Source organism: Coptis chinensis, chromosome 7, assembly GCF_015680905.1.
Source record: "Coptis chinensis isolate HL-2020 chromosome 7, ASM1568090v1, whole genome shotgun sequence".
Classification (NCBI taxonomy): Eukaryota; Viridiplantae; Streptophyta; class Magnoliopsida; order Ranunculales; family Ranunculaceae; genus Coptis; species Coptis chinensis.
In genome coordinates, this window is record NC_141462.1 from 24,631,390 (window position 1) to 24,657,680 (window position 26,291).

At 39.5% G+C, this 26,291-nt stretch overlaps 1 protein-coding gene and 1 long non-coding RNA gene across 2 annotated transcripts; both read left to right on the forward strand.

Annotated features, from left to right (window-relative positions):
* The first annotated feature begins 11,752 nt into the window (after positions 1-11,752).
* Positions 11,753-12,424, forward strand: LOC147486742 (uncharacterized). The gene is made up of 2 exons (XR_015202698.1): positions 11,753-12,021; positions 12,124-12,424. It is a non-coding gene; the product is annotated as an uncharacterized LOC147486742 (long non-coding RNA).
* A 12,420-nt stretch (positions 12,425-24,844) lies between these two features.
* On the forward strand, positions 24,845-26,046 carry LOC147486743 (uncharacterized). The gene is made up of 3 exons (XM_086573843.1): positions 24,845-25,150; positions 25,290-25,860; positions 25,949-26,046. The coding sequence occupies exons 1-3, from the start codon at positions 24,845-24,847 to the stop codon at positions 26,044-26,046; spliced, it is 975 nt and encodes a 324-aa protein (XP_086429969.1).
* Positions 26,047-26,291: the final 245 nt, after the last annotated feature.

Genomic DNA, 26,291 nt, shown 5'->3' on the forward strand with positions numbered 1-26,291 from the left:
TACCTTGACCTTGTGCTTGACCTTGTCGAGGTTGCACTTGGTTGTTATAATTATTAAAATTACCACGACTTTGTCCTTGTCTTGGTGGGGCTTGGTTAAAGCTTTGCGTGAGGCCTAACATATTGATTATTTTACCCTTGAGGTGTGACTTGTTGGTTATTTCTCCAACCGAAGTTGGGATTTTGTCTCAAAGGGGTAGGTTCACTATTAATGGAACAAGCCTGTTCATAGGCTATAGGGCGATGGGAATCGGGATGCTCGGGACTCAATGAAAACTACATGGATTTGAATTTACATTCATAAGGGGATTGGCTTTTGTTGTACAGAAATGGCATCTACCTTTTTAGTGAGGGATTCAATCGAGTTTTAAGCGGGGATCGATTTAACCTCAAACATACTTTGTAGCCTTAATTGTGGAAGAAGAACTAGCGGGCGGGGGATATCATCACTACCCCCGTTGTTATTTAAAGCTTAGTTTGATCCTCTAAAAATTTATAAAGCCTCGAGAGCTCCTTTACTTAAGAAACTACCCCATTCATTATGTCAAGGACTTCTTTATGGTGATGTTGAAGTCCTTTGAAAAAGGCCGCGAACTAACGTGTCTTTGCTAAGTTATGGTGTGGACACTCTATAAGCGGTCGGTGAAAGCGATTCCAAGCCTCAAAAATGATTCATGAGGATTTTGTCGAAGAAATGAATCTTGGAAAGCATCTCATCCGTCTTTAGGGGTGGGTAAAATGTTCCATAAACAGGTGAACAAGTTTAGCCCACGAGTCCACAATTAAGCGCTTTGGCGGTTAACCAAGGCCTTGCCTTTATCGGGGGTGAAAGGGAATACCCTTAATTTAATTTGTTCGAACCAACCGTAGGATGGTGGAATGTTGTTAGGACTTGTTCAATCCTACGCGTATGTCTTTGGTAAGGTTTTCATGGTCTAAACCATGAAAAGCGGGTAACAAATTAAAATATTTGGAGGGATTCTGAAATCCCCGGTGGAGTCTGCTAGAACGATGCAAGATTTGGGGCTATCGCTCCCTCTTTGTAGAAGTCAGAGAGAGGAGTCTCTCTTTCTTCCCCATTATATCGGTGGTGTGTGTGATATAGTAGCTAGAGGTGTAGTTTGTGGTATACTAGATAGACTTGTTTGTTGATGTTGTTGTGTATTTTTACGTTAGGTGTTTTGTTAAGCCGGACCTTAATCTCATGCAAGGCTAAGTCGAGCTTAACTAAACATGCAACACTCCAAACAATTACGATGTACTTAGTATAAACCTCTAACGAGGAGATCGCGAGGTGTGGAAGAAAGGAATACCTGATTCGTCCTTGCTTCACTTATGAATAGCGTCTTGTATGCAGCGTGTTCGGTGTATATAAGAGAATAAAACACCGAAAAACTTGACAACTCGAAGTTCAAGCAAAACTGTGGAAATCGGAAATTTCTAAAAGGGCATAAAAGCGCTCTATGTAAATTCGAAGTCCATAACTTAGCGGGGTGGCCTCTCTTTGAAGCCTGGTATTGAGTGTATTGATCAAATTCGGTAACATAAGCTGGTCGAATTAGCGACTCTCTTTGAAGTGCGGCTTCGATTATTTCCTCGCGAATTTTTCCAAAACTGAAAGCGGCAACCCGCGGTATGAATCAAACAAGGGTGGGTGGGTGAAATGGGACTTAAAAATTACTAATTCTATTATGAAAACAATACTAAAGTGCAACTAAGATGGCAGCGGCGCCATTTGATAAGATTAAATTAGTAAATGTAATGAATATGATAAAAATGAATAGTCTACCTACGAAATGAACGATGAATTCACAACGTAAGTAAACTAAACTTATACTTTTACGTGCTTGAGTTATCAAAGATTTCTACTCTCAATCCTATGAGATATAGTGGAGTAGATAAGTTCGTTCCACTCCTAGTGCTTTAGCATGGATGTTTTCTAATCTAACTAGTCGTTTTTAAGTCTATGAGAGTTTTACGAAGGGAATTATACTACGATGCAACTACCCACAAGATGCAACTAGTCGATTATCTAAATAATTATGGGAAGGCTCGTTGATTCTATGATAAGGAGTTAGAGGGGATTGATTCCACCTTAACTCAACTTAATCCACTAACGGCCGATAAATCGTCGTAATCGAATGAATCTGCCCATGAGAACAATTGGTTATTCCTAATCCCTAATTATACATGGCATTTCTACCAATCATAACTAGCATGTGAACAATTAAACCCATTCTCACGGTGAACTAATCATTTCTAGAGTGGAATAGAAAATCACGGCTGACTCTACGATAATCGGACTCAAGCTTTCATCAAGGCTTCACAACCCCCTCTAATGGAGGTTTAGCCTTGAATCATTCCATAATCATTTCCATTTAGATTAAAACTAAACATAATATAAAGCATTGAAATTTACTTAATTTAACAATAATGAAATCTAATTTAATGACTAAATTGAAATAAGGACATGAATTGAAATTAGATCTAGAATTGGATTTGACAAAATCGAAATTGATAAGAAATACTACTTTATTGATCTAATTAATTTGAAGAACAAGATCCAAAGGTTTAATCTAATAAGGGATTTGAAACTAATTAAAGAAAACAATTAAATCTAGATCTAGAAGCTATTTTAATGGCTACTTTCTATTCTAAGCTATCTACCCTAATTCTCTACTATTTAATCTACCATTAACAAAGAATTAAGCTTTTGTTTTATACATTCAGATCCAAAATCGTGCATGGGCTTGGAGCCATGGTTTGGGCCAGAGAATCGGCCCAAAACCCATTCTTTCGATCCAAAAGGCCTCTTCAGCTGCAGTTGGCTTCCACAGACTTTTCGTCCACTTGTGCTCCTCTGATTGGGTCAAGGCTTGGACCATTGCAAAGCTCTTTCCGAGCCGGTTGTTTTGACATAAGGTAGGCCTCAATCCGAGGTCTGGAGTCCAAAGATATGGCATTCGGAAGTTCTCACGACTTTTGCTCCTTTATCTCGCTAAAGTGGCACATTTCGCACATAATGGACTTTGAAGCCTGAAATGCATAAAAAACACTTAATCAGTATTAACTCTTACTTATTATTCACATAATTGGTCTAACAGTATGATTATTAAGGGGTTAAAACTACAGTTTTGGGCTCTTATCATCGATGGAGCATGCAACAACAGTGGTAGTGGACTGGGGGCAGTGTTAACTTCACCAGAAGGAACCCAGCTACAAAAGTCAATCAAGATAGATTTCGTAACATCCAACAATGAAGCGAAATATGAAGCATTAATCGCAGGCCTCTGCATGGCACAACAACTACAAGTCCAAAAACTCAAAACTTATAGTGACTCACAACTAATCGTCAAACAGATCACTAAAAAGTATGTGACAAATTAAATGGAGCAAACTTAGCCAAGTACGCTCAGGTTGTTAATGATATCATCAGCTCGTTCATAACATTAACATATTCCCTAAGAGGATAACAGACATGCAGACAGCCTGACTTTCTTAGCCTCAAAAACCCAAGCGGCATGTCTCAAAGACACGGTTGCATCCTCTAGAGGCCCGCTACCAAAGAAGAAAGTGTCAACATCCTCATGGACTTCCAGCCCTCATTCGAAGAAGAAATCACTCAATCTTGGATAGGCCCATTTCTGAAATTCATCTTACATGTCGAGCTTCTAGTAAAGGCAAAGAGTGCTCGTGACATATAATTTTGAGCTCCCAGATACACCGTGATCAACAGACGATTGTTTTGTAGATCCGCAGGAAGACCTCACCTAAAATGTATAACTCCATGCGAAGGCCAACTCATCTTTGACAAAATTCACAAAGGCAAATATGGCAACCATGCAGGAGCAAAATCTCTGGCTCACAAAGCAATCGCCCAAGGGTATTATTGGCCAGGCATGCAAATCGCGGCAAAGACGTATGTTCTCAAATGCCACCAATGTTAAACATTTGGTCACAACCATCTAAGTCCAGCACGGGAGTTGATCAACATAGCTAGTCCATGGCTTTTTCATATGTGGGGGCTAGACATCATGGGACCATTCATCCCAAAAAAGAAAATAGGACTCAAATACGTCCTAGCAACCACAGATTACTTCACCAAATGGGTTGAAGCAATCCCACTAGTTCAAGTCAAGGAAGTCCACGTCATCAACTTCATATGGACCAATATCATCACAAGATTTGGTCTACCCCACACCCTTGTCATGGATAACGGAACCCAATTTGCTGGCACACAGGTCAAGGCATTCCAACAAAAATGGCGCATCACTCAAGCATTTTATACACCTAGATATGCCCAAAGCAATTGCCAAGCAGAGGCCACAAACAAATCTATCAAGGAAAATCTCTAAAAGAAGTTGGAGAGCAAGAAAAGCCAATGGCCAAAACAACTCAAAAACATTTTATGGGCATACAAAACAACAACCAGAGCCAGTACCAATGAGTCTCTATTCACACTTTGCTTCGGAACAGAAGCAGTCATACCATCAGAACTTACAATCACAACCACACATTCTGACATTGTCGAATCAGGAGAAAATGACAACATCTTGGCCAAAAAAGTCGACTTCCTAGAGGAGCGAAAAGAAACAGCTGTAATATCCCTAGCTCGGTACCACCAAACAATCCAACGATCTTACAACAAGAAGGTCGTCCCAAGATCTTTCCAAGCTGGCGACCTAGTCCTCAATTCCAGCCAAGCTTGACCCAACATGGGAAGGCCCTTACATCGTTCACAAAGTCCTTGGAAATGGAGAATACTAGATCAAAACTCAGCTCGGTGATGTGCTTCCCCGACCTTGGAATACAGCTCTACACAAGCGTTTTTACCAATAATCTGTCTCCAGATGTACCAATCAATTGAATAAAATTTCATTAGCATTTCACGTATATATGTTATCCTTGCATTACATGAGTACCACACATCTTGCACGCGATGCCCGATCTGGGGTATCAAGATAGTCGACCTAACACCATTGCTAGGGTTAAGCACAACTCAACCATAATTACCACGCAGTGGTTAATTGTCATTCAAATTCAATCTACGGTCCCTCAAAAGGACCACAATCAACTTAACACCAACGCCAGGGTTAAGCATGATTCAACTATAATTGCCACACAAAGGCCAATTATCAGTCAGATACAATCCCAGGGACCCCCAAAAGGACCCCAAGTCAACTTAAGGCCTTTGAAAGAGTTAAGTTTGGCTAAACTATAATTGCCACTCAAATGCTAATTATCAGTTAAAAATCAATAAGAAGTTCCCCCAAATGGAACGACTCAGTCAAAACACACACCTAAGGACATGAGGAAACCTAGGTGCCAACTACGAGCATCCATCAGGTCGTACATAAACGCTTACGACCTACAAGCATCAAACGACCTAGCAAAGCATCAAACTACCTCTAAACATCTAGTACTTGCAGCATAGGTTGTCAAATAACAAATCACATAGCAAGAGAAGCAATCACGACAAAATTCAAACACAATCTCAATTCAAGACAGGTAAGTGTAATTTAAATATTTTTAATACAAATTTGGTTAGATACTAGAGGCCCCTAGGTTATCTTGAGAAAACGATCCCCATCACAAAATATGAGTTATCAATATCAAAAGGAGATATAGTTAAAAAATTCATCCAACATCACTCAAAATTACAAGACAAGCACAATCAGTTGATATGAGGAAGATTTTCCACATTCAAGGGGTCTAGTGGAAAGCCCTTTTCACTAACAGGGCCACTAGTGGAAAGCCTTTTCACTAACAGGCCACTAGTTGGATCACCACTGTGAGTCAAAACTTTTACGTGGCAAACATCTACTAGAACGCGTAGCATCCCCATTCTCTACCAAATCGAATATTTGGAGCGGCTCGCTTTCAAGGTCAGATGATAGATCAGGTCGTCACTAGCATCTACAACAACACTTTCCACAGCTACTGTTGTAGCCCCACTTTCAACCGACCTCTTGAGGGTTTTGTACTTAGGTTCTAGTTCCATGTACTCATCCACTAGAACGTAGACATCCCCACTCTCTACCAAATCGACCATATTTAGCTTGTGCTCGTTCAGTAATGTCCTGCACTCGTTTGCTCTCAGCAATCCAATACTGAACCTCCACTCTTGAAGCATTAAGTGATGGTTGCAACAAGGCCACCTTCCCAACCAAATCCCCGACCTGCGACCTCAGCCCTAACACTTAAGCTCGTTCCACCTCTTGCACATCCAGGAGCTTGTCATAGGCTTTCTTGCAAGCATCCATCTCCTTCTTATATAGGTCGGAGATAGTTGCCATTTCCCTCAGCTTCCTGTACATGGCTAGAACCTGACAAACCAACAAAATAAGTCAAAAACAAAAGCAACAACTCAAATCACAAAACAAAAGTTAGATTGGAAAGACACTTACAAAGTAGATGGAGTGATCCATATCTTTCAGGTTAGCCTCCAAATCCTTCCCAGTCTCCAGCTGGTGCCTATCTCTATCCAGGGCAATACTCTCCGCAGCCCTCCAGTAACTAGTGAAAACTTGAAACTGCAGTCCCTATTCTTCAATAGCTTTGTCAACCCACTCATTGGGTCGTAGTAGGTGACCATCCTATCCCCAGGGTAAAAGATATCAATTGCGGAAACATCGGCAGCCTTGTCACTGGGGCGCAACTCCCGACCTCTTGCACTTTTTAATTCGGGCCGGTGACTCGGTCTCACTAGCCTTCTTCTTTTCATTCGGGCATCCCTAAAAACACCTTCACACATCAACAACTAACTCTTTCAGATTCATCCTCTTCAAAGGAGCCCGACCTGAAGAAGTACGACCTTCCACCATACTAGGTCGTTCCTCGAACTCAATTCGGGTCCTCTTCGCCACCTCAAGATCAACCACTGACACCTCGGTAATGCCTCTTAAACAAATTGTCCCGTGAGGCCTCCTGAAGGGAGGGGAGCATCACTACCTCCCCCGGATCATGGAGCACTCCTACCAACACGACCCGGACCTAGTCACCTCACCCCCCCCACCGGCTCAATCAATCACCGTCGGTCTAGAAGTAGAATGGCTATCATGGTGTTCAAGGCATCCTCCAACCATTCTTTATCTTATAGAAATTTAGTTTGCTCTCCTTTGATTCTCTCTCTCCATCCCAAGGGTATTATCGAAATTGTTAGAATCGGAGATATCAAACACGAAAATGTCAGCTTCCGCGATATTAACCCCTTTCTTTTTTGCTCCACCTTCTTCTCAAGGTTGATCTTCTCTCCTCCACACTTCTTAAAGTAATCTTATTGGTATTTCTAGAAACCCTCCCAAATCCTTGGGCAGGATTAAGGTGAATGCGTTTCTCCTCCCAAAATCAAACAAGCAAACCTTTCTTTATAGCTCTTTGATTTCGAGTGCTGAAATATAATGAGAAACAATGAGAATACCAATTTTTGTAACCTCTTTATGGTAAAAAACAAAACAAAGCTATCAGAACGTTCAAAATATCAAATACAATACATACAATATGACCTACCATCCCACTTTATAGTACGGTTATCCAACTCCCAATCAGAGGGGTTGTAATTACCCACAACCAATAATGGCTTTTTACGCTCCCCAATCCTCCCCATTACTTTATGGACCACCCCCATAATCACGTGAAAATATTACAGATTTCCCTCATATATATATAGCAGGGATCTAGTGTACCTACAAACTAAAATATTGTTCATTGGTGTTAGACGATCTCTTCACAAAGAAATTATCTTATGATCCATATGACATCTATGTTAAAAGTCTTTTTTCCTTGTTTCAAGATGTTATAGCCCCTCTCATTCAACAATTCCAACACATGGAAAACCCTCCAACTATTTCCTATGAACTGACAAGGAGCTTTTCCACAAAAGTTCAAAACTTCCATAGTAAGTTGTGAGAATTTTTTTTTTTCCTTTTTCTGGGCAACCTTTTCAAATGCCTATCCCAACCTTTCAAAAGAAGATGGTGACCATAACAAACCACAACACCCCCATCCCAAGGAATGTAATCCAAGCCAAACACATTCCTTTCTCCACCCTCTTACTGTTCAAATCATGTGTCATTATCTGAATCAAGTCGAGTCCACTGTATTGCAAACTCCTATAAAATAACCGAAATCGATCTACGTTCAAAAAATTCAAAAGAATCATCAACTACCCTAAAAGATCGATGGTGTTGTTAATAATTGTTTTTCAAAAGCTAATTTGAAAATAATTTTAAAATCATGTAAAGTAGCGATATTTATTACAAATTTTGAAACTAAAAGTTTTTAGTTCCCAAGTTTTTTAAAATTTTTTTTTGTGCCCATTTATTAACGCTTTTTTATACATAATTGATGCTTTTTATATATTCATACTATATTATAATGACCTACCATCCCATTTTATAGTACGATTATCCAACTCCCAGTCAGAAGGACTATAATTACCCACAACCAATAACGGGCTACGCCCCGAATCCTCCTTACTCACCCTCACAGCAGATTTCCCCTTCACCGCCTACAAACTAAAATTCATTGCAAACGACCTCTTCACAGATAAATGCTTTGGCACATCTGATAAACAGATGTTATACCCCTCTCATTCAACAAATCCAACACATAGAAAACCTTCCAACTATTTCCTACGAACTAACAAGGAGCTTTTCCACAAAAGTTCAAAACTTCCACAGTAAGCCGTGAGAACGGCAATCTCATCCCAGCCTTCAGTTGACCATAACAAACCGCAACACCCCCATCCCAAGGAACGTAATCTAAGCCAAACACATTCCTTTCTCCACCCAGGTCGTATACAGTTAGGTCGGAGTCCACTCAGCGCAAACTCCTCCCTCAAAGCAGCTGTACAATCCACCGACCTAGGTACCACCTCCTCAACCATCGTCTCTAATGAGGAAGACGATGAGGCCTCGCCTCCACTACAAGCCCTAACACCACCATCTTCATCATTCACATTTCTCTCTCTCTATTGATCCAACTCAACCTCCCCACTCAAACTATCACTAGTAATAGATATTACTAAACCAAAAAGGAAACAAAAGATCAAATTTTTAGATTAAAAGAACGCACCTGAAGACGAAAAGACAAAAAGTTTTATTTTTTCTCTCTACTTTTTTCTTTCTTCACTTGTGTTGATAGAATGAGAAATGAAAAGCATTCCCATGCCAAAACCCTTAAGTTGCACAAATCTCAAAAACTGACAAAATGTTTTGCCTTCCCACAAAAAGCAATCATAGCCTCGCCCACAAACCACCGCGATTTGGGCCCATGGATCAAGTCCAACTGTTCCCACACATTTTTCAAAACCATTTAAACGAGCCATCTGTATGACACTTGGTCGAAAGCTTTATTTTATCTTTTCTTTTCACACCACAGCTGTCCAAAGAATAAATAAAATAAATGGGGCTGTGTAAGTACCCACTGTTCTACATTCATATCACTATAGCACACGTGTCCACACACTAGGTCGTACCTCACCAGCTCGTACCAAGCCATCAGGACGTAACAACGACCTAGACTCGAGTCGTCCCAAATCTCAGTTACCGCCATATATGGAAGCAAATGATCTAGCGCGATCCTGGAGCTCAGTCAATGCACCAATCAAGGAGACATTTACTTTGTAACATCAAGAGTAATGACGAACCATCAAGATAATACAAAATATGGGTCTACACTTGATAATGGCCTGAAACAAATAAGAAAAGTCGGCTCAAACATCTATAAGTAGAGAGAGATGAACTACATAAGACTTGATTCAAGTTTACCCAAGAAACTTGATACGTAGGCAACTTTTGTCCCAAGAAAGAGTGCAACCATTCCCTATCAAACACAACATCAGGTCATTGAACCCAAAATATACACCTCTACAATGGGGTTAACTAAAATGTGCTGCAATCTAACTAGGAATGGTATAGTATCTTCAAGATGACTAGGAAGAGTACCACTAAAACTGAGATCATAAGGGCAATGGCTTATGTTGTGATTTATGCGGTGTGGAATATATGAAAGGAATAGTTGAAGGTTCAAGAATAAAGTTCACTCTTCTTCTCGGGTTTTAAATGATATCATGAAGAAGATGCAACTATATCTGCAATATGCCATCAAAGAAGTAGAAAACACAGGAGCAACAAGACAAGTATTGGAGAGGCTTGGAATATAGGCTCAATTCAGTGAAAAGGTGGAAAGCTAGTGTAGTGGAAGAAGCCAATTGCAAATATGATTATGCTTAACACTGACGGCATGCTACAAATGCACAAAGCTGGGGCCTGTTCAGGGATGCAGATGGAAGATTCTTGCTCTTATACTGTGGTGCCTCTAATTAAGATCGAGTAAATCCATTTTGTTCCAAGAGTTACAAGGCATTGAGGTTGGACTGAGCATTGCAGTCAAAATTGGGGTACAAGCATTTGATCGATGGTCAACTCTGATTCTTAAAGGGCAGTGAACATTGTGAATGGCACTGAAACACCTCCTTGGTACTGCTTGAATCTTTTTCAAAATGTAAAGGCTCATCAACAACACATGACTACCTTCCTGGTGGAACATATCTATAGAGAGGGGTATAGAACTGTTGACTTTGTAGCAAAAAATGCAAATGGGAGTGATATATGTGTATTATGTAGTATATGGCCTTTAGAGGAGAAACTCTCTGTATTTATTCATGAGGATTCAAGTAGATGTATTTACAAAAGAACGTAATGAATATAGGTTGGGGTCAGCCAAACCCCCTAACTTCTTCAAAAAAAAAAAAAAAAAAAACGCACCCGGACATCCACTAACCAAAAGGATTTTGATTGGTACCAGGAAGTCATATATAGTAGCATGAACTTCTTCATGAATCAACACTTTGGATACACTTTGGTAGAATATGATTTTGACAAACCGTAACCAGTGCAAGAAAATACAACGATCTTGACTCCACACACAGAGAAGACTAAATTTCGTGAAATTTGATGTATTAATAGCATATTCACCGTGAATCAAGGTTTCTAGCCCAATTTTACTACATACCACTTTAGAGTAGCCTAGACGGAAGCCCAAAGAACAACAACGTTGGAATCATGATATTTTTTAATAGAAAATTCTGTAAACTTTGACCAAAGTCATGATAAATTGGTAATAACTCGATATTTAACTATTTGTGATTTCAATGGAATTGTTCATCATGCATGCGGCATGCCAATTGATATTTCACACCTTCCAACGGAATTCATGTCTGTGTCACCACCGTAGTTTGGGATTTTGGAATTATCAGAATTCTGATAAATCCAAAAACCGAAATTCATAATATTTCAACTCATATTATATTCAGAATTTTAAATAATTTCAAAATTATCAATATTTCAACTTTATGTTATTGTTTTTTTATTTTTTAAAAAAAACCAAAATATTGGGCGGAATTCTGATATTCTGTTCGGAATCATAAACACTGGTCACCACTCATACAGAGGATAAGAGGATCCATAAGACCATATAAAGGCTTACGTAAGGTATGGAGTTGGGCCAATCCTTATGGGCGGGATACCTTAGAAGGTTAAGATTTGCTAGTTGTTTGGCAGTCGGACTTTTCGAGATGCCTAATTAAGGCTTACGTAATTGGGAAAGGGCAGTAGATAGGAAAGAAATCAGAGTATTTCGGCTAAAGAAACCAATCAAAACATTTCGTACTAGGGCTTTGATAGCAGAAAGATCTAGAATTGTGTACGACAACCTCTATAAATATGTACACATGGGGCTGCCCCCAAAACAAGTAAAACCCTACTTCATGGGCGGCTCAATGCTTTCCCATCCCCCAAATACGTAAGATGTAGAGAGAGAGAGGGAGAAAGTGAGTGACAGAAGACATTACCTATCCATCTTTTTATACAAAGAAAACACGGTGGAATTGAGAAAGTAAGAGGTGATGCTACTACTAGTACATAAATCTCCTTCTTATTACTATTTCATCGTGTTTCTTTGTATGAGAAGATCAGTTGGGTTCTAATCCATAATCTCTCGGCTGTTGTTTCTACATATAGTGAGTTTTATATACGTATGTTTTATTTAACTATTTTTGTTTTGTATGGCTAAGTTATTTGCTAGATTTCATCAACACAAAGGAATTTCACATATATACCAGGAAACAAAGTGATCGTTTTTGTACAGTTGATGAAGCGGTGATGTTTAGCCGTTTCTGCTGCTGTCACTGAAGTAGAGGTGCAGTGGAAGTAATTTTGGGCTGTTTTTATTTGTCTAGACTGTTGGCACTTGGCAGAATTGTCCATTAGAAAAAGGCTGTGGTGTAGGTTACGTTTCAAAACTGTATTATTTTCTTCCTGTACTACAATTGTAAGAATTAATCATTGAGAATCCCATTGTAGAAGATCAATTCAATGTTCAATCCAACAACTGAGAAGGCAGAACTCATTTCTTTTTTCAAAGTTAGTTCTTTTTTATTGTAAAGATTAACATGTGGCTCTGGCACGTAATACTTTACTCGGTTGGAGTTGTTTTTATTAACGGATTTAAAAAGAAAATTGTATCATGATAGATTGATATGAATTATTAAGTTCTTTGAACCAAGATGTACCCGAGCATGCACGCATGCTTTTCTATATGCAAGTAATTGTCTTCTTTTTAAATAACAAAATTGTACCCTTTTTTTGTATCTTCTTTACAATTATATTATTTAACCTGCCCATGAAAGCATGAATAGATAACAAGTAATCAGAGGTATCTGTCCAATGTAATTAAAACATAAGACCCCAAAATCAGTGCATAAAGAAAACAGTAAAAGTACACATTATTTTCAAAAATTCAACTTTGCTGAAGCGCTCAGAGGCTGAAGGCGTACATGTTTATTTCAAATAAATAATTCAGGGAAAGGTCGAGGGTGAGTTTCATGTTACTGAAATAGTTGTTGGGCTAAAGTGAAGAGCTATCGTCGGTGACCAGGACAGATAATTGATTCTTCAGATGCATCAGAACAAGGCATTGTGGCTCATTGATTCTGCCAATTGTTCAGATACCATTAGCTTGTGCACTTTCCAAAGTAACATTGAGTTCCCCAAAATTAGTGCCTAACGGATTAATGGAAAGTAACATTGAGTTCCCCAAAATTAGTGCCTAACGGATTAATGGAAACAGTAAAACTACACATCCCAATCCCTTCTGTAGTAAGCCGGAACGCATATTGTCTATGTACTTTCTGTTTCACGAGCAAATCTTTGTTTTCTCTTTCTCTCTCCTCCCTATCAAACCTGATTTATCATATCTATAACACTCCTTCTTTTTTTCTTTTTTTTTTTTTTTTTTTTTTTTTTTTTTTTTTTTTCTAGTATAATAATAATAATTATTATAATGGATAATAGATAAAATAAAATAGGATAAGTGTTAGTGGAAATAGGAGACGTGGGTTTATGGGATAAACCTTCTTCTCTATTTTGGAGGGTTTTTTTTTTACCAGAAAAGAAACAAAATAGGGTTGGTCAAAAACAGAGAGTTCTACAGAAAAGAGAAGTTTTTCTGGAAATCTACGAATAGCTAGCTGACGGTCGAAGCTAATCACGGGTGAGTAATTTTTTTTCTATTTCACTGAATCTAGAGTTTGACATGTATAAAGAAATAATTTTGCTGTCTACAGTTTCCGAGCATTTTTACTGCCCTTCTGTTATTATCGTTGGTACTGTTGTTGTATCGTTAAAACTTGTTAAATGCTAGGATATTGCTCGGTTGGAATTCCAAGATTTGAAATTAAATCGTGAAACTCTGAAAGTGAAGTGTTTGTTAACTCTGAAGTGATTTGTTGAACTTTGAGATTTTAAAGTGAACTATTAGAAATTGATTAGTGAAACTAGGAAATTTAATCTGTTAGAGCTCGGACAAGGCTGTTAATGGTGGGCAAGCCTACAGAAATCGCCCTGTATAGTATTTTTGGATTGAACCTTGATAATCTTGTTGTTTTGTTGTGGTATACTTGAATGAGGTTTGATTACAGGGGGTGTGTGAGTGTTGTAGAGTGAGAGGAAGGCGCTAGCGAAGCTTGTAGAAGTCAGTAATGGCGTCGTCAAGCCAAAAGAAGGAAATTGTCGAAATTGTTTTAGTTTGAACTATTTTTTTGTTTTGATTGTGAATTGTTGGTGGTTTATGGGTTGTTGATGGTTGTTTGGGTGCTGGAGAGTGTGTGGTTGAAGCTTTGAACAAGCTTTAATGGAGGTCGAAATTCTCAGATCTAGTTTAGAGGGAGTGGATGGAGTTAAGGGTTTTAGTTTACCTTTTGTTAAAGTTGTATGGTCTTTCCTCAGGAGCAAAACCGATATGATGAAGAAGGGAGGAGAGGTGGCCGGAAAATGTGAGCTGGTGGTGGAGGGGATGATCGAGATTTGGATCCAGTGCTCCCAGTCTCACCAATTCAAATTCTATTTCGGTTGGGCTTGGGCCTAAACATTAGTTTGTTTGTTGGGCTGGTTTCTAATTTTTGTGGGCTTAAGATTATTTTAGATTGGGCCCGAGAAAGATTAAACCCTTTGGGCCTTAGTCTTTGGGTTTTTGGTTAGATTGACCGTTTGACTGCTGTTGACCAGTCAACCCTTTGATTGTTGACCAGAGTTGACTTTTAACTCGGATTATGATTCGGTCTATTAGGATAGGTCTAGGGCTATTAGCATGCTTGTCTTTAGGCTAAGACTCTTCTATATACGGGTGTACGTGTATTAACTACTATGTGATATTTCAGCTTTTATGATATACGACGTTATGACACTTAGACATCGATATATTAATAACGCGTAAACAATAATACAAGAAACAAGATACTCCTTCGTTCTCTGAAATAATATATGCAATAAAATTCTATAATGTGTAAACAAATTTACCGCACCCTTTTAGAACTCTCCACGCCTCAAGTTTTGGAAATGAGTTTTATAACTGATAATGTTTTTTTTTTGCAGGCAAAATGTGAATATATTAATATAAATATAAGGTTACATGGTGAAGAATCGTTAACATGTTACATGAGGGGTTCCCACCACCTAACAAAAGGACTGAGCGTACTCTAGCTAAATCGAAAAGTACACTGATCGGGGCTCTCTCAATTTTGGGTACAAAGATGGCCGTGATGCACTCCATTCCGATGCATCCATATCCAAAGTTGCCCCATGCTTTCTTTGCGAATCAAGATCGAAGTTGGCTTCTCTCCAACCAGATGTTATCCCGTAGGAGAGCAAGTTCTCGAGTGGCTCTTTCCCATCTAGTTTTCAGTTTCCATGCAATGTGACCATTTGCAAAAGACTGAGCAACCGATTGGGAGTCTATTTCAATCCATATTACCCTCCAGCCATGAGCGATTGCTCTCTCTGCTGCTAGTATAATCGCGATGCTTTCTGCCTCATAATTGGTGACCACCCCGAGTCCTTGTGCCAGAATTCCAAGTAAGTTGGATTGGTAATCTCTGAATGTTAAACCTGCTCCTCCTCGTCCCGGATTCCCAAGTGAACATCCATCACAGTTGATTTTAATCTCTCCTTGTTCAGGTGGATACCAGCTTACTTGTTGGATTGCATTGAACGGCTTTGGCTTGCATTTGATGTCCCAAGAGTGTAGAATATCTAGATCGGCAGCAGTGTTGTACATGTGACTCTTGGTCAGACGCCCAGTAACTTGAATGCCCTTCCTTACCTGGTTCCTTATATGTCCGGCACTGAAGCTGGAGTCACTATATCTCTGAGAATTTCGCATCTTCCAAATGGCTACTAGCATACTTAGAACTGCCGAAGTCCATAAATCTCTGATCAAAGGGCTTGCGAGCCTTTTAGCTTTGATAAGCCCTTTTATGTCTATCTCCCCTGTTGCTAATTGCGGATTCAAATGAAATTTCTGAAGAATCCATTCCCAAAGTGCTTGCGATATGGGACAGCTCCATAGCAAATGCTCGTAACTCTCCTCCTCTTCTTTGCATCCGTCACATTTGGAAACAATCGGTATGCCTTTGCTCTTCACCTTATCATCCATCGGAATAATTCTTTGCAATATTTTCCATGCAATCCCAACTATTCTGGGGTGCACATAGCTATTCCATATGGTATTTCCCCACCAGACAACATCCCCCTTCTCTCTGATTGTGTCGAAAGCAGAGGACACCGAGAATTTCCCTTCCTTATCCGGTTTCCAGATTCTTCTATCCTCAGTCTCGGTACTTGGAGGAAGTAGAGAGTTAAGATCCATATCAAGACGAGCGAAGACATTGATCAGACTTTCAGGAAAGCTCCATTGATTGTTCACCATCAGGTCCCCGGACTTTTGAAGAATGATTACTCCAGTCAAATTGTGGTTGCAGGTCCATTGCCGAGTTTGTACCAGCCCACGCATCTCTCCAGACATCTAGGGTGCTACCTGAGCCAATAGACCAACCCATATGCCCTTTCATTTCTTCCAAAGCCCATTTCAGCCCTTTCCAAATGGATGAGCATTTGTGGCTAGCCAACCACCTGCCGTGCTTCAATTTATATTTCTGCACCATATAATCGTGACCAATCGGTTGTCCGCCGTGGTCATTTGCCATGCCAATTTCATGAAAGCGAGCAAGGTTTAACTCCTTCCGGGGTCTAAGACCTAGACCCCTTCCTCCTTTGGCTTGCACACTTTCGCCCATTTTAGCGTGATAGTCCTACTTTCTTTGGGTTTTCCTGACCAAATGAAGTTTCGATGGCTTTTTCCCCTTCCTTTATGCTTTGTCTCGCCATTTGTAGATTCCCATGTTGTATCTTCGACATATTGTTCGTAATGGATGGGCGGCAAGGACCACTCTCCCTCGAAATGAAAGTAGCTTTCCGCCCATCCACTTGCTCTCTTTTTTATCTTGTCAACTAGAATTTGCATGCTGGATTGTGTGACACGTCCCTTGAAAAGTGGTACCCCCAAGTATACTTCAGGCAATGAACCTTCCTTTATGTCAAATAGCCCTTCCACCTTTCTTCTTTTGGTGTCTGTCATGCTTCCGAGGAACAACTTGCTTTTTTCCTTGTTGATGAGCTGTCCAGCCGCTAGTTGGTAAGCATTCAGGCAATCTCGCAAGTATCTGAGGCCTTTTAAACTTCCATTGGCAAAAAGGATGATGTCGCTCCATAAACGTAAAGTGATGGAGAGTATGTATTCCCAACGAAAAGCCATGGGGATGGTTACGCGTAAGTTTGCGATCTCACTACGCTTCTGCTAAGCGCATCCTCAGCAATAGCAAATAGGAGCGGAGATAGGGGATCCCCTTGTCGAAGTCCTCTACCAGTACCAAAAAACCCACATGGTCCACCATTAATCATGATAGAGATCTTTATGCCATCGAGAATGTTCTTGATCATTTCCTAACTTTGTCTTTGAATCCAAATCTCTCCACCACCATAAAGAGGAAATCCCAGCTTAGAGAATCAAATGCTTGAGAGATATCCAATTTGATGACGGCATTTCCACCCCGTCTTTTTATGTGCATATCATTCATGAGTTCTGAGGCCATTGCAATTGCCGTACTTCCTGTTCTTCCCTTCAGAAAACCATGTTGCTCACAGGAAATGATGTTCATGACAATAGAGGTTAGCCGGTTAGCCAAAAGTTTAGTAACAATCTTAAAAAGGAAGTTACTTAGACAGAGTGGCCTGTACTGACCTATTTCCAATGCATTCTTGCATTTCGGAATCAGCACCAGAAAATTTGAGTTCATTCCTTGCGGGATGATGTGATCAGTGAAGAAAGAGCGGATGGCTCGACAAACATCCATGCTCACAATGCTCCAACATTTCTGGAAGAACATGCCCTGAAAGCCATCCAGACCTGGTGAGCTTTGTGGATCCATACCCATGACTGTGTCTGTTATTTCTCTCCCGCAAGGTACAGCTCTGAGTGTGTCATTTTGCTGATCTGAAACCTCATGTGGGATAAGGTTCAAAAGCTCCTGGTTCCGCAGTACTGGGATGACCGCAAACTTGGCTTTGTAGGCTTGCACCATGTACTCCTTGATAAGACCTTGGTCATGCAATATAGTTCCTTCAGCTGTCTTGATCTCCACAATAAAATATTTGGACTGCTGAATTCGTGCTTTAGCCTGGAAATAAGCCGTATTTCTATCCCCTTCAAGCTCCTCTTTGATGCATGCTCTTTGTTTCCACATAGTGGCTTCCAGGTGCATGAGATTTGAAATGATTTTCTCCGTTTCCATTTCTTCTAGGTGCCGCTGACTCTCAAAGGACTCCTGCTCTTGCTGTTTTTGGGTGTCTTTGAGGGTTTTGTTTGCTTGAGCAATTTGATCTCTAGTGCCCCAATAAGTATTTTTGTGCCAGGCCTTTAGAGTACTTTTGAGACGTCTGAGCTTGCACATGACGAGACGGATAGGGCCATCACACATTGGCTCGCTCCAGCTTTGCTTTACCATATGCATGAACTGATTGTGCTCGAGCCAGATCTTTCTAAACCGGAACGGAACATTTTCAGGCCTAGTGTCTTTAATGCACCATCCCATTACTGGAGAGTGGTCAGAAAACTTGCGTTGCAATATCTTGCATCTCCAGTTGGGATTCGCTAGCATCCAGCTGTTGCTAACGAGAGCTCTGTCTAGCTTTGCCAAAATCCGCTTCTTCCCTATTTGCCGATTACACCAGGAGAAGCTATGCCCCATAGTGGCCGTGTCCAATAGAGCATTGTTATTTATGAAATCCACGAACTCATTCATTGCTCTTTGGTTCGGATACCTTCCGCCTTTCTTCTCCGTTCTTGTGGTAATGGAGTTGAAGTCGCCAATTACAATCCAGGAAGTGTTTAGTGCACCAAAAACCCTAAGTTCTTCCCATAATGCTCTTCGTTGTATGTAGAAGCATTTGGCGTGTACAAAAGATATTACATGCTGATTCATACTTATAGTTATGTGCTGATCATTATTGACAATCACATTCACCGCCATGTCATGCTTCCAGAAAACCCAGATATTCCCTGTTTTGCTATCCGAGTGGTTATGCGCAAAGTTATTGATGTAGCCCCTGTTAAGCAACCATGGAGGAGTCACGGTGGGGGCTATGAGAGGCTCTGCCAAACCGATCAAGTCTGGCTTGTACTTCTGGATGATCTCTTCTAAGTATAACTTAGGAGATGTTCTTCGCATTCCTCGAACATTCCAGAATAGAACGTTCGTCATTGATTATGCGGAGTTATTTTTCCTCGCCCTTGTGGATGGAGGAGAGTACTCCTGCAACATCCATTTCGGCTTATTCTTATACTTTACTATCGTCTGGCCTGGTTCCTCACCGACCTCGTCATTCTCATCATCCGCTAAATCAGCCCAATTAATTGATCTCAGCAAGGAATTAGCCTCATAGTTTAATTTGGCCCTGTTTCTGTCTCCCAAGGATGTAGGCTCAACTTGTCCTGTCGACCTTGATGAAAAAGAGACTGATCCTTGGCTATTCGCCCCCTTGTCTGAAGAGCTCTTGTCCTGCAAAGATGGATAATGAACAGCTCTTTGTGTCGGTTCATCACCCCATTTAACCACCTGATCCTCGGTGAGTGAATTTGCCTCAACAGTCTCTTTATGTGTGAAGTTAGACACTATGTTTGAGGTAGGTCCATGGGCCAGAGGAGATGCAAAACTCTCACCCTCTGGCTGTGTGTTCACTACTTGTAATCCGACAGCCTCTTCAAGGTTTGCTCAAAAGTTGGACACAAAGATAGATGGTGATTCTTTTTGAAGGAGTGAGGTTGGCATCCCCGCAACTTTTGATGCTGCTGCCGCTGAATTCGTAGCCCCCTTTTCTGTCAGAGTTTCCATCCCTCTTGCCACTCCTAGCTCATCCAGAGATGCCTATGTTTCAGACCTTGGTGCATCAGCCATCTTACCTGGTACGATTGGGCTAAACACAATGTCCACCACTGATTTCTCAGCTCTGTTACCCACCTGAGCAGACCCAGTCGTTGTTTTCGCAACTGCGGTAAGCACTTCCGCACCCTCAGGATAGTCAAGCTCTTCCACGCCATTTAGAGTGGACTTCTCAGAAACCCCCTCTAAGGCAAGATTTTCAGCTGTGTACCGCTCTTTAGCTCCCTTTGCAGCACCTCGCGATGCTGTGTTATCCACTGCAGTTTCTATCGCACCTACTGTAGCAGTCTCCTCTGCAGTAGATAATTCCACTACATTCCCCAAGTTGCTCTCCAGATTTTTCTCTGCTGAGGCAATAGCAGTGTCCTCCACATGGTGTATCTCGTCCACTTCCAGCCCCGCAAACCGATTTTGCGTCTGAACTTCGATGGATTTGTCTGAACTTTTCACTTTCCACAAAGACTCCCCTTGCTTGCTGGACTCTCCAGTGTTCTTTTTCTTTCCGTGTCGTCTGCGTCTTTTACCTCCCATCTGTTCCAGAGGATGAGGTGGGGGTGTGGCATCTACGACAACCTCCTTGTCCTTGTTTCCATTGGATTTGTTGTGCCTCATATCATTTCTAAGTCTCCGGCATTCCGTTACCAAATGCCCCACACTTTTGCAATGTGTGCACATTTTTGGTAGTTTGCCCACTTCGACAGTTTGCCAGAAGTTAGAAGACTTAGTCCTGACATATATTTGATCCGGCAGTGGTTCCGATAGGTCTACGTCAACTAGAATGTTGGCATAGTAACCATACTCTCTATTGAGGGTTTTCTCATCAATTTGCATCGGATACCCCACTCCCCGAGCAATCGACATCAAAGCCTCCAGCTCCCAGTATTCCTGACCAAGTCCAGGCAATCTAATCCAAACCAGCCCATGCGAGTGCTTTTGGCTGTCGGGATTGAAGTTCGTGGTCCATTGACTGATTCTCATAGGCATTTTGTCAAAGTCCCACGAGCCTTTCACCCAAACTCTGTTTAAATCCTCGGCATTCAAAAACGGGAGAACGAAAAACTTTCCCCATGGGCGTGGATCACCATTCCCCGATGGCTTCCAAATTTGTGATGCAATGACTCGTACTCTCTCCAGTGGCACTTTTTTCAAGTCAATCCTTCCCACCAAACAGTGTTTGCAAAAGGCCAAACCTTTTTCATAGGCTTTCTCTGTGATAGTGATTGCTGGGTATTCCCCCATCTTCTCAGGAATTGGCAGTTCCTGGAATTCCACCGGTTGCCGAAGTTGCTGGGTATAACTGATAATGTCATATGTTAGGTGGGCTTTTATTGAATGTGTCATAAATGGCCCGTTAGCGTTATAAATGGGTATTCATTGAATGTGTCATGAATGACCCGGGTATTCATTAAATGTGCCATGAATGACCAGATTATTTGGACTGCCCTAAAGAGGAACTAAGGTACTCGCCTTCCGGGTTAGTTGTATTCATTGATTGTACGGGTGTACTTGGACTTGCATTTGCATACTGATAGGATATTTATATATGTTTATTTAAAATTTCTAACTTCCGTTTACAGAAGGGTAGGACTTAATAATATTTTTTGCAGGGACGCGATCCTACCCTTATCCAGAAGTGGATATCAGTAAGTTTTAATTCAGTTACCTAGTTATTAAAACGAGTTATGATAATGAGTTAATAGAATGGAAGTCTTGCTTGGAAAGAAACTATGCCGGTTGAAATGGCGGAACTACCTGTCTTCCAAGCTAAAAATGATTAAGTTATGGGAAAATATAAAGTGATTGTTTGGATAATTAAAGTATGATAATGTTTATATGTGGTTAGTCTACTCATACCAGCAAATTCCATTTTGCTGACCCATGTTTGCTTTGTTTTGGCAACGTGGGTGTGTTCTTGGGAACATAGGTGGAAGGCAGTGGAACCGCGGCGTTTGATTTGGATTTGTTTCTGGAGCAGTCCGAGAGTTTATTTTAATAGGTCTGATCTTTTTGGAAGTATGTAATAACGTAGTTGCATATTCCTATGACATGAGAATACGATGTTGAAGACCTATTATTCTTAGAGTTTTATATGATGATTTTTGAACGGAAGATAGTCTTTTAATAAAGTGATGGTTGAGAAATTTTGGAGATATTTTGTTGTTAAGTTGATTCTTTATGATGTGGGTTTTAGGTTTTGATATGTGTTGTATCTACCCTGTCATAGACTGGGTTTTTAGACAATTGAACCGAGTGATGTTTGAGATATTTATATTTCAAATATTCACTTTGTAATTGTTTAGAAATTCGGGCTGTGACAATATCTCTCATATTCCTTTGGATTTCAATATCCCTACTTTTGTGTCCATACAATTCACCGGGGTACATAATCTATTTTCATTTTTTTCGGACCAAACACCCACATAACTTAAACATGACCGCCACGTTGCCTATTCATTGATATGAACTCCATATACAACCTACCAAACAGGGACTAGAGTTCTACAATTATATTGTTGTTTTGGCAATATTTCCTATAATATTCTTGAAAGGTATTAGAATTAACGTGAACATTTGTATTGTGAGGGCAGTACTAGGAAAAGGAAGTAAACTAGAGATGCAGGGAGACAAGCTATATGCACCTCTCACCTATTGTGAGCGCTCTTTGTAGTTCACACTTACTCCACTGCTTTGCTTAAATTAGTCATTTGTGTTCTGTTTTTCTGCTTTATTTTCTTTGAGTGATATTGGTCATACCCAAAGAAATAATGGGCACACCCCAACTTAAAAATAAAAATAAACGTTTTTACTTTCGTTTATATTTTCCATTTTGTTTAGCATACCCCCATCAAAACAAAAGCCAACAAAGAGAAGTTTTTGTTTCATTCTCTCCATCTTTCTCTTTCAATTCTCTTCTATATTTTATTTAGTTTTTAAAAATAAAAATCCTAAGTGTGATGAAGGAGAACAACTTAATCAATTTGATTTATATTTAATTTTCTTCTCGCATAATAAATTAAAGTTAAAACATGGAGTTATCTTTTACGGGAAAGTACAGCAAATTCTAATTATGGCCATATACCACAAATTAGTAATTTTGAGTTTTAAAGAAATTAAACCTTTAAACAATTTTCAAAGAAGTCAAACTTAATATGCGATTTCTATTTTTTTTCAACAACTTGAATTTTAGGTTTAAAGTTTCAAACCCATTAACATGCTTCATCTAAAAATAAAAATAAATTGTTTATGATTTCAACTAGGTTATCATATGTGATCTCTCTTTAATTTCACTTTAATCACATTTGTGTTTGATCAAATTTAACGGGTTATTGATCATCCCTATAAGAATGCACTCAACTTAACACACTAAGGTTTTTTACTTATTTTAGATCAAAGATTTGATAAGTTCCAGGTCTTCAATTTGTTTGAGCTTTCAATTTCGTTTGTTTTTTTTTTACTAGACATACCCCAAATAATTTGGTAGTTATAGGGGTTTGTCTATAAATATATTAGTTATGGGTGGTTATTGGGGAATGCAATTGTTTTCTTGGGTGTGACCAAGATCATTCTTTTTTTAACTTGCGGTAATGATGTTCAGTAAAGTAGATTAATAGAAAAATGTCTCCGATTTCGGAAGTTGATTAATATGCTTGAATGGCGTTACGATGAGTCTTGGTTACCAAGTTGATGCAATAAACATGTTGTACTACGGTACTACAAATAATAAAGAAATTTTTGTATTATCTTCATAAATTGTGTTTAGGTTCAATTACAATTTAAAATATATGCATGTTACATTTCATGCAGTGTTCACGATTCCGAACGAAACGTCGGAATTCCAGTGGATATTTTGGTTTTTCAAATAAACAAAACAGCATCGAAACGAATTACTCCGGAATGTATCGTTGGTGGCATTTTCAATAAATAACTTATTGTTCGACGGCAAATAGTGAAAACTACCCGATTACATCTCAAATTCGATAGTATTCGATAATACCGAACAGTTCACTCAAAACTTTTTCTCTCTCCCAAAAAACAATTCACCGGAGTATGATGATGTGGATATTTTCTAGTTTCCAAATTCTAGATTTAAAAGGTAAGAATTTATTTTTTTCCATTTAAATTTTGAAAAATCTAAATACTTGAAAAATATACGAGTCTAAGCCCTCGATTAATTTCTGTTTCATTGTTGTGAGTTGTGAGTGACAACCAGTGAGTTAATGACAATGCCACCATTTCAGCACTGCAACATTTGATTTATGCAAAAGAAGCCCAATTTCGAGTTGTGTTCTTAGTCTTCTTACTATGTATCTTTAAACAAATACTTTGAAAACATATTATTCACCAGACCATTTCAACACCATAACTATAAAACACATCAAAGTTTAAAACTTTACTATAACTGACTTTGTGAACTTGAGAAGAGATGAACCATGAAGAAAAAGAGCAAGAGAACGCCATCTTGGTATTGAAACCATAACTGACTTTGTTGTTAGCCATTGCATGATTCTCTCTTCTCTGAAGTTGGAAGAAGAGCTTGTTCCTCGTTTCTCTGTTCCGTTATTTCCCGCAAGAAAAAATAAAAACACAACTGAAGACTTGTGACAAATGAACTTACAAAATTTGTGAGTTGTGAGTTGTGACAAACGAATTTGTGAGCTCGAGACCATAATTCACGATTCCGAAATCGTCGGTTTGGAATGATAATTTCTGAGAGTTATGAGTCTTGTATATTTCTTGAGACTGTTAAACGTTTCACCCTGCCAAAGTTGCTCCTTTTTCTTGTTTCTTGTTTTTCTTTTTCTTTTCCGTGGTTTTTTATGTAACTACACTATATATATGAGTCTTCATATGATGCCTCTAAAATATGCGATAAGTTATTGTTCATATATGCTTAGTTTTGTGTAACCATTCATGTTTTATGCGTATGCATATATTATTTTATTTTGGATTTTATGAAAATATTGTGGAATGTGTTGTCTGCAGTGGGAACGTTGTAGAATATTTGTCGAAAATGGTAAGATCTAAGGATATAGGATGGGATCATTGTACAGAAGGTTTGAAAAATCACTTTGAGTGCAATTACTGCAAAAAAATCATTAAAGGAGGTGGTATCACTCGTTTTAAACAACATTTGGCAGGTGGATATGAAGATGTGGAAAAATGTGCTAAAGAACCTGGTGAAGCGAGGGTCATAATGAGAGATTTTTTGCTAGAGAAGAAACAAGAGAAATATGATAAAAGAGGGGCTGACAGAGATATAATGGAAACTATGTGCAATCCTACTATTGTTGATTCAGAAAGTGGGGATGATGTACAAGTCCGTTATACAAGAACTCAATCAATAAGAGAACAATCTTCTTATCGTGGTTCTTTTTGGGCAAGACACTGTGGCACATGGAAGAAAGTCTACATTCTCATTTGATGGCACATTGCGTGACTTCTATCCTTCTCATAAGAGAACTCATCCTAGGGATGTTGACTTTGATGCCTTTAGACATCAAGATGCAAGGCAACCGTCTGTGAAACATATTATTAACAGGGGATTTGGTGATCAGTTTAAAGACTTGGTATCAAAGTTTGCTCTATGGGCAGGGATTGCCCCACATGCTGTGTGTAAAAATCCTTTCTACCAGCCTATGATAGATGAGGCAGCAAGGGCAGGAATTGGGGTGTGGGGTCCTTCTCTCCATGAGTTAATGCATAAATACTTGAAGAAAAATGTTGATGAATTGAAAGCTTACATTGATGGAATGAAAAGGAAGTGGAAGCAATATGGAGTCATAGTTATGTGTGATGGTTGGACAGGGCCCACTAGGAAGAATATCATGAACTTTATGGTATATTATGATGGGCAGACCGTCTTCCACACCTCAAATGAGGTGTCAGGGCATTGTAAAGACCATATTTTCATACTTGCACATATAAAGGAGGTGATTAATATGATAGGAAAAGAGTACGTTGTTCAAGTTGTTACAGACAATGGGAGCAACTACAAGAAAGCTGGAGAAGTGCTTATGGCTACTCCTAGTAAATATGTTTAAATTATAATTGATATAAATTTTTGTTAATCTATTGCAATTGCTTATAAACATTTCTTTTGTGTTTTCAATTTCAGGTTACAATTTGTTTTGGACACCTTGTGTTGTGCATTGTATTGACTTAATCTTGAAGGAGTTGGGTAGAAAAACAGCTGTGAAGAAAAATGTTGAGTGAGCTAGGGATGTCACAACCTACATTTACAATCATCCTCAAGTTCTTGATTTGATGCGGGCTCAATGTGGTGGAGAACTTGTGAGACCAGGGCCTACTAGATTTGCAAGTAATTACATTGTTTTGAAGTGCATGGTGGAAAAAATGGACAAGCTGAGAGAGATGTTTACATCACCTAATTGGTTGGCGCTTAAAGGAAGAAAACCATCAGTGATGGCATTTAAGGTTGAAGATACCATAGCTGATAA

Excerpts from the sequence above, each read along its gene's own strand:
- LOC147486743 (XM_086573843.1), top strand. The coding sequence starts at position 24,845 with ATGGTAAGATCTAAGGATATAGGATGGGATCATTGTACAGAAGGTTTG. Across the intron at positions 25,151-25,289 it reads AAAGTGGGGATGATGTACAA|AGAACTCATCCTAGGGATGT; the intron begins GTCCGTTATACA and ends CCTTCTCATAAG. Across the intron at positions 25,861-25,948 it reads AGTGCTTATGGCTACTCCTA|GTTACAATTTGTTTTGGACA; the intron begins GTAAATATGTTT and ends TTTCAATTTCAG.